Source organism: Berghia stephanieae, chromosome 12 (assembly GCF_034508935.2).
Source record: "Berghia stephanieae isolate SIO BIC M18660-M18661 chromosome 12, UCSD_Bste_1.3, whole genome shotgun sequence".
NCBI lineage: Eukaryota > Metazoa > Mollusca > Gastropoda > Nudibranchia > Aeolidiidae > Berghia > Berghia stephanieae.
In genome coordinates this window covers 28,472,676-28,485,175 of record NC_088371.1, presented here as the reverse complement: position 1 = coordinate 28,485,175, position 12,500 = coordinate 28,472,676, and the positions used below count along the sequence as shown (strand labels likewise).

General features: G+C 38.4%; 1 protein-coding gene across 3 annotated transcripts in view; it reads right to left on the bottom strand.

The window, feature by feature from the left end:
• The window catches only part of LOC144958215 (uncharacterized), a 166,655-nt gene that overhangs the window by 44,790 nt on the left and 109,365 nt on the right, over positions 1-12,500 (bottom strand). The window contains exon 1 of one of the 3 annotated variants that reach the window (XM_078890023.1): positions 11,021-11,614. The exons of the other annotated variants lie outside the window; for them this stretch is intronic. Coding sequence (XP_078746149.1) covers positions 11,021-11,222 — 202 coding nt within the window. The 5' untranslated portion in view covers positions 11,223-11,614. Of the gene's footprint in view, positions 1-11,020; positions 11,615-12,500 lie in introns of those variants that run through there. 3 annotated transcript variants of the gene reach the window in all.

The window sequence follows — 12,500 nt, the reverse complement described above, 5'->3', positions numbered from 1 at the left end:
CTCTCTCTCTATCCATCTATCTATATATCTATCTCCATCTAACCCAACCTCCCCAGCTCTCTCTATCAATCATGCACTCCCGTCCACATATTATTTCCGCTTCAAGGCAAAAAGATTCGCTCGTTTGGAAACCCATATCTCGTTTCCACTTTCCTACCACATTCATAAATATACACACACTACATACATACATCATTGTACCTGGCACTTCTTGTAATATACACATCCAGGTTCCAGGGTTGTTATTTTTTGTTGTTTTTTTTACTTCTTCTCCTTCTTTACTTTTTCCTTTCCATTTTATTTTAGTACTGCATGTACCGAACGAGAAGAACTTAGTTTAATGTCAAACATATGCAAAAACGGAGAGAGAGAGAGCAGAGAGAAAGACAAAGATAGAGAGAGAGAGAAAGATAGGGAGAGAGGGGGAGAGAGAGAGAGGGAGAGGGAGAAAGAGGGAGAGAGAGAGAGAGAGCAGAGGGAGGGAGAGAGAGATAAGGAGAGAGAGAGCACAGATCAGTGAGAGATCACACAGAGAGAGAGCAGAGAGAGCACAGGGAGAGAGAGAGAGAGAGAGAGAGAGAGAAGGAGAGAGATAGAGAGGGAGAGAGATAGAGAGGGAGAGAGAGAGAGAGAGAGAGGGAGAGAGAGAGGGGGGGGGGGGATATGTTGCAGAAATGGAATATCGCTTGAGGTTTTTGTTTCATACGGAGTTGTTGTCCTTATATTTTAGTGTGTGTACGATGACTGTGAAGGGGAAAAAAATAAATTTCAATAAAGAATATCAGGAAAAAAAAAACAATGGTATGACACTCGTGTTGGAAGGTCATGTATTCGAGCGTCGCATTTTTTATTGGAAAAGGAACTTTACTCACATTCTCTCACCGTACTCAGGTATAAAATGAGTACCTGGCTGTTAACAGCGTGATCTGTCCAAAAAAAATGTAATAAGCGTCATGTCCCAACCTAAATGTTAAATGCTGCTATTGGCCAGTTATTGTAAAGCGCTTTGAGCACGTTTAGTGGATATTGCGCTATATAAAAGTTCATTGAAATCTGAAAAGGTTTGCTTGAAGCAGAAAGACAAATACAATAAAATTAAATGATTCCAAAAACTCAGGCAACCTAGACTGGGGATCGAACTCAGGCCTCTTCATTACCCGGTCATCGGAAGGTCTGAGGTTCAATCCCGAGACTGGATTTAAAAAAAAAGGATAAGTGTTTCTCGTATTTACTTTTGTGCGGCTATGTGGTCTTGTGGTATGGCACTCGCCTTCGGTCCGGATGGTCCAGGGTTCGAATGACGTCTGAGCGGCGCATAGTTGAGTCCTTGGAGAAGGCTTTTTACTCGCATTCCCTCACCGTAATCAGATGTAACATAAGGGCCTGGCCGTTAACAGCGTTGTTTCTTTTCGAAAAAAATTGTAATATCGTCTCTTGTCCTATATGGTAAGTGTTGCTGTTGGCTTGAGCCCCCTTGTAAAGGGCTTTGAGCACGTTTCGTGGTTATTGCGTTATATATATGCTCTAGTTATTTTCTCTCTTTACTATTTGTCTAGCACTGTTTAAAACAACATTCACAGAAGTGATGCGTGTTATGTTTATAGTTTAAAGAGTGGATGTTTTCAGAGTGAAATTGGAAAAAGTGACGGGAATTAAATCAACTCGATTGATATCGTTGTCGTTTTTACAACCATCTTGGAATGGGAGGTGAAGTGTTGATCTTGGAGAATAGCAAAATATTTTTAATTGAATGAAAAAAGAAGTTAGTAAGGAGTGGAAAGGAAGATGGTGGGGGTGTGTGGGGGGGGGGGGGGACGTGTGTGTGTGAGAGAGAGAGAGTGAGAGAGAGAGAGTGAGAGAGAGAGAGAGAGAGAGAGAGAGAGAAGAGACAGTGTATTGGAGGAGGGGATTTTGTGTGTTATTGTATGTGTGTGTGTGTGGGGGGGGGAGGGGGGGGGGGAGGGGTAACAGTGAAATTCAAAATGATCGTTTCCTTGAGTTCGAGATAATTTGTTGATCAGGGGAGCGGAAGCCAGGCTGGTGAGGAAGAAACGAGATATATTGTTTGGTTTCAAGAAGATGTTCTACATAAAGAGATGGATGTTGCCATGATTCTGGGACGAGTGCAGTCCGCATAAATGGACGGTCCGCTTAATTAAACAGAATTCTTTGTGTCCCACCGTCCCAAAACGGTGTTGTGTTAGTATTAATCCGACTATCAAAGTAAATTTAGAATAGAATTAAGATGATAATAAATATACGAACCATGGACGAGGTTTGAACCCGATCTCTACATTCCTCCAATGACACCACCTATTTGGCTATCCCACGAATTCGTACAAAGGCGGTAACAAGGTCCTTTTCTCGATTTGGTCCGTCTATATGGAACACCATTCACAGAGCATCAGGGAATCTAAATCATTGTCTGTGTTCAAAAAATCCTTGAAAACATTTCTTTTTCGATGTCATGTATTTTCTAATTTTTTAAAAAAAATTGTTTTGTTTTGTTCTCTTTCTGTCCTTGTTTTTGGGAGGTTAGGGGCGTTTGTTTGTTTGTTTGTTTGTTTGTGAGGTTTTTTAACCTGGCGAGGTTTGTGAGTTTTTGTCAAGATGACGGCCATTTAAATCGATCGATCGATATTTGAAGGACGAGTTTTCTGGCCAAATTTCTAAATACGCGTAATTCCAGAGTACGAAGTTAGCTTGATAATGAAAAAGAAAGAAAAATCCAGAACTCTGACAGTCTAGCATAAAATAAAATAACAGAAATAGTTTCTCTAAGGTTGAAAATGTGTGAGCAAAAGGATCTTTTTTCTTTTTCTTGGTAGTCAGGGCATTCTACGTCATGATCATGTGCTGGCCGGCAACCACCGCTCATTGTTGTATGCGCTCAGAACGGCCATGCCTTGTTGATGACACGGAGCTGCCATGTAAACATAAACCCACAAACAAACAAACATAAAATTTGCTTTGACAAACTAAAATGAATTCGCAGTTTTCCGATCGCCCAGATATCCACTTTCACATTTAAACGGTGGAGAGCGGCGATGTTTATTTTAAAAATAAATCAGTTTGGCAAAGACACGAAACTTGAGATTGATTTGATCTGAAACGAAAACAAAGACATTTCTTCAAAATTGACGGAGGTAAAAAAAAAAAAATAAAAACAATCCCCACCAAATGATATTGACGACGAGGTTTGAAATTGAAATGTTTAAAATGTGTGGCGGCAGGTAACTACGATGGCAATATTAGTGCAAGACACCTATTCCACCCCCACTACCCCCCACCCCCACCCCCAAACCCGCTCCACCTTCTACATGCATATCCCCCCAGAAGCGAAAAGTAAAATAGGTACCCTGCCTGCCGCATTCATTCTAGAGTAACACGCATTTATTTCTTTGGTCAGAAAACTCGTCCTTCAAATATTACCGTTCTATTAAAATGACCCTCATCTTTTGCACACACAAAAAAAAAAAACAAAAAAAAACAACCCAACAAACTCTCGAACCGAAGCCTAGGTCTTCGCGAAGTCTCAGGTTTGAGAGTTTTCACCAAGATAAAGGTGATTTCAATCGATCTATAATTGAAGGACGAGTTTTCTGGCCAAAAATATAAATACGTGTTTTTCCAGAGTGCGACGGAATGAAATAGAGAATTTCAGTAAGTTCGTTTTTATGTGGCTTTTTCATGACTGACAATGACTCATCTTTGATTGGAAGATTTTTGGGGGGTTTTTTGTTGTTTTTTTTTTTTTTTTTTTTGTTTTTGTTTTTGTTTTTTGTTTTTTTTTTTGTTTTGTTTTTTTTTTTTTTTTTTTTTTTTTTTTTTTTTTTTTTGGCTTCAACTTTAATAACAATATAACTTTGATAAACTAGAAAGCTTCCTAAATCTTTTCCATTAAAACATTGGGTGGGATGGGGGGGGGGGAGGGGGTAGAGGAGATAGAGGAGATTGGGTTGGATGGGGAGGGAGGGAGAGAGGAGGTGGTGATGGTGTTTTTGTTTCGTTGATGCTGTGTTCCCCCTTTTTAATTTAATGCACTCACTTGGTGTTCTGTAGCAATGGCTTGCTTAGGCCATGATATCAATCTATGAAATGCACAACCTTTTCAAGTTTGGAAAGAAATAATATAATTGAATAAACACTTTACCATTTTTTTTGTTTGTTTGGCGAGACTTATCTCAAAATCTAGGCAATCTGTAGTAGTTGACGAGTGGTCTCAATAAACAAAGGGTCACTGGATATTACATCACAATACCAGCACCAGTATACACAATTCTTTAAAGGTCAAAGGTTATCCGTTTTCTGACACTCGCCGTGTGTATGGAAATGATTTTATTTATAAACAAAACCGTGTCATTTCGTGTTGTTTCCCCTTTCCGTAAGTTTCCCCTCCCCGTATAATGCACGTTCTTTTGTGAGTGATCACATATCATCATATGCACTAGACATTTTTTGTATATGAGCACATATAGAGATATACACTAGACATGAAAATGCCATCAACATATGATATAATACAGAACATGAGGAGGGAACTTCTGAAAACTCGCTAGTTCGCAATTTCAGAAAACACTGCGAGTTTTTATATAAAACGTGTTCTAACTAAACGTGTTCAAAGCGCTTTACAAGGAGTCCCTGGCGAACAGCAACACAACATGTAGGACGGGACATGATGCCAGTTAGGCGTTATTACAATGACAGAGACAACGCTGTTAACGACCAGGTATTCATTTTACACCTGAGTACGATGAGAGAACGTGAGTAAAGGGGTCTTTTCGAAAGACTTAACTATGCGCCGAGCGGGACCTTCCGATCCTAAATCGAGTGTCATACCACAAGACCACATAGCCCCGAAACAACACGAAATGACACATACAAGCCTAAAAGATGAAAATACTTGTCTTGTTGCCAAATAGAACAATTAACCAGTAGATTGGACTAGTCACCCATTTGGCGGTATAACAACAATAACAATGATCAGAGAGAGAGGACGATTTCATTCACGTTTTAATGTCTTATAGATAGAATGCACTTGGCCAAGGAGTTCACAACATTGCCATCCGGAAGTATAACGGACCAACACACAAACTCTGTGTAACCATGAACATTTATAGTCAGGTTAATACAGTTTAGTGAGAACAACTCACAAACGCGGATGGCAAAAACAATAACAAAGGCCTGAGTGACGTCATCTGCATACTATCTATAGTGAAGGAAATACGTTATTTGTCTGCCTCTTGCTCTTTCTCTATCATCTTCGTCGTCGTCGTCATCCTCCTCCTCCTCTCCCTCCTCTTCCTCCTCCTCCTCCTCCTCCTCCTCCTCCTCCTCCTCCTCCTCCCTCCAACTCCTGATCCAACACTAATATATTATGATGTCCTACACAGTGATAACTATGTACACCCACCCCACATCCATCACAACCTACAACCTCCATACATCACCAGCTCATGTTTTCGATGACATTCCAAAAATATCACCTCTATTGTTTTATCTGATCTACATAACCAATATCAACCCTCCATGCCGTCATTCACTGACAAAACTCCTTGTTTTCATTATACCCCCCCCCCCCCCCCCCAAAAAAAAATCCTATCATTTGTGCGGCTATATTGTCGTGGTAGGAAGGTCCTGGGCTCGAGCGTCGCTCGGCGCATAGTTGAGTTCTTGGAAAAGGCTCTTTACTCAGATTCTCTCACCTACTCAGGTGTAAAATGAGTACCTGGCCGTTAACAGCGTTGTCCCTGTCCGAAAAAAAAATAATATCGCCTTACATGCGTCATGTCTTGTTCTAAATGTTAAATGTTGCTGTTGGACAGGGAAAGCGCCTTGAGCACGTTTAGTGGATATTGCACTATATAAAAGCTCAATAATTTGTTTTATATTTTTTTATTAAAAATGTTTTTGTTCAAATCTCGAATTCACCCGGAATTGATCCCGCACCCTTAACGTGTGAAGCGAGTGCTCTACCAACTACTGCATGTCTGAGCTATCGGGACCCCATTTGACAACCTAGGGGTCGACTGAATCGAGTGAATGTTTTAGATACTAAATATTTTCTGGCCAAAATGACGAATGGCGGTTTTGTCAATTTTTGACACAGTTTGGCCAAGACTAAAGATCGTGATAATAAAATTCCACAAGCCTATCGCACGTGCATAGATAGATAGAAAGGAAAATAACAACACATACACTTGAGAGCAAAGTGTGGATAGAGATATTATATTATATTATAACAACCCAGAAAATCTGAGTATATAAATAGTATCAGAAACAGAACAGTCTATGTTTAAAACCACCCTTTTTTTTCTTTTCATTTTTTTTAACAACTTAGTTCTGTTTGTTTATTGCAGTTGTTTTCTTTTCTTTTAATTTTTGTTTATTGTTTTGTTTTCCTTTTGTTTTTATTTGTTTGTTCTGTTTTGTTTTTGTTTGTGTTTGTTTTTTGCTTTTGTTTTTGTTTTTTGTTGGGTTTTTTTTTCTGTTTTTTTGTTGGTTTTTTTTTTTTTTGTTTTTTTTTTTTTTGTTTTTTTAAATGTTAGTTCCTTCCGGGATTTTTTACGGGGTTTTTTGTTAGCTGTTTCTTGTTGGGGTTTTTCTTTTTCTTTTTTGGGAGGGGGTGGGCTGGGGGTGGACAGTTAGAATATAGATTCGGGTTTAAGCCGTGTTAAAGATGCGAGTAGGAACAAAAGTATAGATTCAGTTCTTTGAGATGTCAAAGAAACAGGGCGGTAAACCACGGCGATTTCTGTCTTAATTAGGCTTCTAGTCTAGCAATCAGTACCACCGGTAACATCAAAGGAGGCAGTCGATAGTGGAGATAACGAAGGGAGAGCACAGAGAGAGAGAGGAAAGCACGGTGTAGTACATATAAAAGTTTAGGCAGGTGAGAGGCTAACTCGCTATTGAATATAATAAACAAAACATCAGGAGGTTTGTACAGTTTGTATAGCATGTGGCTCTGATCGGATATGATATGTATGGGAAGGCCATACCCCCCCCCCCCTCCCACATCTCCCCCCGCCTCCCCCACCCCTTCCATCTTTTCATTTCCTTCATATAATTTCTGCTCGGAAAAGGGGAAGCCACATAGCTCAATGGATAGAGTGCATGACTCACGAGCAAAGAGACGGGTATCGGGTCCAGGTGTGGTAAACGTCTTTATTTTTTCTTTTCTTTTTTTTTCTATTTTCTGACTCCTCTGTCCTGTCCACACACACACACACACACACACACACACACACACATACACACACAAGAATTTATTGGGTAACTGGGTCTTATCAGATATGACGAAAAGTCAGTCCACCTTGGCAAAAGGATTTGATGGCATTGTGTTGTTGCACGCTGCAGAAACCTGGATAAACACAGGCTTCGTGGGCATTGCAGATCCAAAGGACTAGATTGTTTTGGGTTGTTTTTTGTTTTGTTTTGTTTTTGTTTTTTTGTTGGGTTTTTTTTTTGTGTGTGTTTTTCTTTTCTTTCTTTTTTTCCCCCGTTTTTTTTTTCTCTTTATTTTTTTTCTTGTTTGATTGCGGCTTTGTTTTAATTTTATTTCTTGTTTGTTTATTTGATTTTTGTTTTGTTTGTTTTTATTTTATTATTTTGTTTATTTGATGTATTTTTTCATGGCTTTACGGAAGTCTCAGGTTTGAGGGTTTGTTTTCCTTTTTTTTTATCTTTATTTATTTATTCATTATTTATTTTTGGCAAGATGGGGGACATTTTAATCGACTGATTTTCGAAGGACGAGTATTCTGGCCAAAATTTTCAATAGTTATTTATTATATTTTTATTTCAGATTAAGGCACTACCACAGACGTCTACCTTAACACTGGTACACACCTGCCAACGACTACGAAAATTTCGTAATATTACGAATTTTTGGTTCTAAAAGAGGACTAAATAAAGATCTTTAATTTTAATAAAACATCTTGAAAACAAAGTTCTAGTGCCAGAGCTGGTATATAAAAGAGTTTAAAGAACTGTTTTAACGTATTGATGACACACTCGTAATGTTTAAAGATATTTATAATGCTTACTATGTTTTTACCCATGAAAAGTACGAACTTTTCCAATTCAAGTAGGCAGGTCTGATAGTAGAGCTCTGTGGTTAGTGCATAGCCTACACTCATGTCCTTATACGCTGCAACAGTCGTAACGTCACTTCCCTTGTTATGACGCATGGTAACTTAGTAACTGGCTCTAAACTATCGGAACAATGGCGGACGCCCTTATGAATTATTTCTCCGACGAGCATAAAAGCGTATCCAGAGGGGGAAAAAACATTATAAATCTTATCGTATTTTGACTTTTACACATTCTGATCACATGACATGTTTTAGCCAGCATGAAGAATAAAAAGTACATATTTTCTTTGTTTAGAACCACGATGGAAGCCGTTGCTGGGCGACGTGACATCAGACTATTGAATCCTATTACATCCAAATCATTGACTCTAAAGATAGAACGAAGTTGACGTCACTCATGTCTTTGTTATTGTTTTTGCCATCCGCGTTTATGAGTAATTCTCACTAAACTGTACTAATCAGACTATAAAAGTTCGTGGTTACACATAGTTTTGTGTGTTGGTCCACGATACTTCCGGATGGCAATGTTGTGAGCTTCTGAGCCAAGCCCATACTATCTATAGATAAAACGGAAGCTCCTATTCCATATAACTTTGTCATTTAAAACAAACATATATCGAAAGCGCACGGAATGTCTAATTTATTTATTTCATCTTATTTACATGCATAGGGTGGGGGGAAAATGCAGCAATTTGGAGACAATAGCTTTCCACAATGGCTAAATTACGGAAACTAATCGGTGCAAAACGAAACCTGGAAGTTTGATTACCTTCCCCCCCCCCTTCCATTTACCCCCCCCCCCCCCCCCCCCCCCCCGCCCTCAACCCCCAATCCCACGTTTCGCTTCAATTTATAACAGCAGCGAGTTTACTTTATGTGGCAAGGTGTTTATCACAGCGCTTTATTATCTTCAAACCAAGAAAGCCGGTGCGAGAAAGTAAAGACGGCGTCTTTCTTTCTTCCTCATCATAATATATTTTAAATTTGTGACCTGCGATCCCCTAAATCGGTATCAATTTATGCTATTCGTTGAGGTAAAATATTCGCAACATCGGCCAGCCTATAATTACCAACTAACACACAAAAGTATGGGTAACCTTGAAAGTTGTCTGTTTGAAAACAATAACAAAGAGCTGAGTGACGTCAATTTCATTCCTTCTATTGTGTCGGATGATTTTAATGTTGGAGAAATTAAATGAATTTATACCCAATAGAGTCAAACTCAAATTTAGATAGTTTATTGGATATATATATATATATATATATATATATATATATATATATATATATATATATATATATATATATATAATATATATAAACACTTTATATATAATATATACATATATTTCCAGGTTTGAGAGTTTTTTTGCTGAGACGAGGGTCATCATTTAAATCGATCAATATTTGAAGGACGAGTTTTCTGGCCAAATTTTAAAACATGGGTTTTTTCCAGAGTACGGCAGAACAGTCTTTGACGTGAAAACAATCTATTACTTCCCTTGATCAACCCGAGGACGTTACTCCTCTAAATATACAGACATTTCCTATCATATTCAACTCTTTATTCAATCCAAAATACAATGATAAATTTTATTGTAAAATCTTTTTTTTTTTATCTCTACAAGGACGTCACTTTTCGGAATAAATTGAGCTTTTATATAGCGCAATATCCACTAAACGTTCTCAAAGCGCTAGACAAGGGGTCCCTGGCAAACAGCAACACTTTAACATTCAGGACGGGACATGACGTCTGCTAGGCGACATTACATTTTTTTATGACAGAGACAATGCTGTTAACGGCCAGCTAGGTACTCATTTTACACATGATTACGGTGAGAGAATGTGAGTAAAGAGCCTTTTCCAAGGATTCAACTATCCACCGAGCGAAGCTCGAACCCAGGGCCTTCCGATCCGAAAGTAAGTGTCATACCACAAGACCACATAGCTCCACATATCAAATTCGTTATAGTTTCCAATATCCAAAATCAATGATAAATTTTACTATGACGTTCCTTCCTTATTTCTCCTAAACCATCTGAGAATTACTGAGAATGTCATTCTTCTGGATCAAGATTGCAATACCTGAGTATCTCGTCAAATTCGTTATTATTCCTGATACGGGACGTAAATTAAATTCAATTTTCGGTGCAACCCCATTGGAATATTTCAAAGTTTTAATTTATTCCCACCCAGTGCAACCTTAGAAGACACTAACTCCGATGTGTCGATGAAGTACGTAGCTTGTAGCATGTAGCATGGCATAGCGTGCAGCGCCGCCGTTGATGTTACACAGGCAGGCGCGTTCGGTGATTGACGCCTCAAGGGCACAGAAATACTGTCTGGAGCCGCTAATGACAGCTTGATTTATCTCCCTTTGTTGATGTTAGCAGACGCACAAGACTGCGATTTTAAGGAGTTCATTCAAGTTTAAACATAAAACTTCTTGATAAACTTCTTATTTACACTCTCCCTTTTCCCTAAATTACATTTGTTAATCTATTGTTGAAACATTTAAAGGCGAAATCTTGGGGGGGGGGGGGGGGGGGGGGGGGGGGTTCCACCCCGTCCTCTCTTTATATCAAAATTGAAAAAGGTGGTTGAATACCTAAACGGACAGACTGACAAAGTTTGTCAGGTATGGAATTGAAAACCTAGGTTGATAGATAGATATATATATAGAAAAGTAAGTTGGTAGATGGATTGATGTATATTATAGATAGATAGCTGGAAAGTCAAAATGGGAGAAAGAAAGAGAGAAAGATATATACAAACACAAAAAAGAGAGAGAGAGAGAGAGAGAGAGAGAGAGAGAGGGAGAGAGAGAGAGAGAGAGAGAGAGAGAGAGAGAGAGAGAGAGAGAGAGAGAGAGAGAGAGAGAGAGAGAGAGAGAGAGAGAGAGAGGCAGGCAGAATAGTTCTTACCTTCCCCTGGAGTCACCCAATGGTGAGTATCCAACGAGTCATAACTGTCATCGAGCAGACGATTATTATTATCGTGGGTTATTTCTGGCATGCACCAGCGATCATCCACCGCCGCCTCCTCCTCCACTACCTCCTCTTCCTCCTCAACTGTTAACTTTATTCGTGTGACTCGAACACTGAGGCAATAGATTACGTCACACATAAATCATACAGTAACACATTTAAATAACGCTGGCGCCAGTAATATCGTCGTCTTGAGGAGATTAAATCCAAAAAAAAAAAAAACGTTTTCACACCAAAGACGCTGCATGCACCCAATGGGTTAAAATTCCCAAAGACAAATTTTACAACCACATTGAACGTCAAGAGTTAAAACTAAATTATAAATCATCAAAACAATGTCACATGATAATTTGATATTTCACAGGTGAAGAAGGTAGGTAGCCTACTTGTTGGGTTAATTTGAGTAAAGTAGATATTAACACACGAAATCCTGATGGCCGTTAAACGTGTCCATATCCAAACAATGAAGAATCATCACAATTTTTTAAATATTCCAGACCTTATTAAATTATGCATAATTTAAACAAGAACCTGATAAAATACAGAATCGCAAGTCATTTTCAATAAATATTGATTTGAGGCCCAAGTGATACATATATGCAGGTCTTGACATCCGGACCCAATTATGGGCCTAGTTTAACATTGTTGTAATGGACAATATCTTGCGTCATTTTTTTTTTTTTTTAGATTTCCATGACAACAGTGAGCCAACAGTTGCTAAGCAAATACTTAGACCTTACACAAACCACCACTGACCAACGTTGACGACCCCTGAATGTCCCTGGAAATTTATTTTAGACTCGATTATAAACAAGCAGTTTCATATTTGCCATAATAATCAACCAATTGATTGTGGGCAATCAAAGGAAGAAGAAGAAGAAGAAGAAGAAGAAGAAGAAGAAGAAGAAGAAGAAGAAGAAGAGAAGAAGAAGAAGAAGAAGAAAGAAGAAGAAAGAAGAAGAAGAAGAAGAAGAAGAAGAAGAAGAAGAAGAAGAAGAAGAAGAAGAAGAAGAAGAAGAAGAAGAAGAAGAAGAAGAAGAAGAAGAAGAAGAAGAAGAAGAAGAAGAAGAAGCCCATAATGAATTGGGTTATCAGACCTGCAGATAAGAGCACGTTGATTGAGACGCATTTAATTTATTGATTAATATAATTCATTTTCGACGAGAAAGTGTGTTTCGATGAATAAGTGGCAATTTAAAAGAAATTAGACTGTGAATTCAATTAACTTTTATAAACACAAGAAAACAAATATTTCTAGGAATCAAGTTAAAAGTGTAAACAAAAAAAAAAGACCATTAAAAATATTTCATGATTGAATAGTTTTTCTTTTGTTTTTGTTCTCCGTTTGTGTGAATAGATCGATTTGAGCATCGGCAGAAGGTATCACACACACACACACACAAGCACACACACGCAC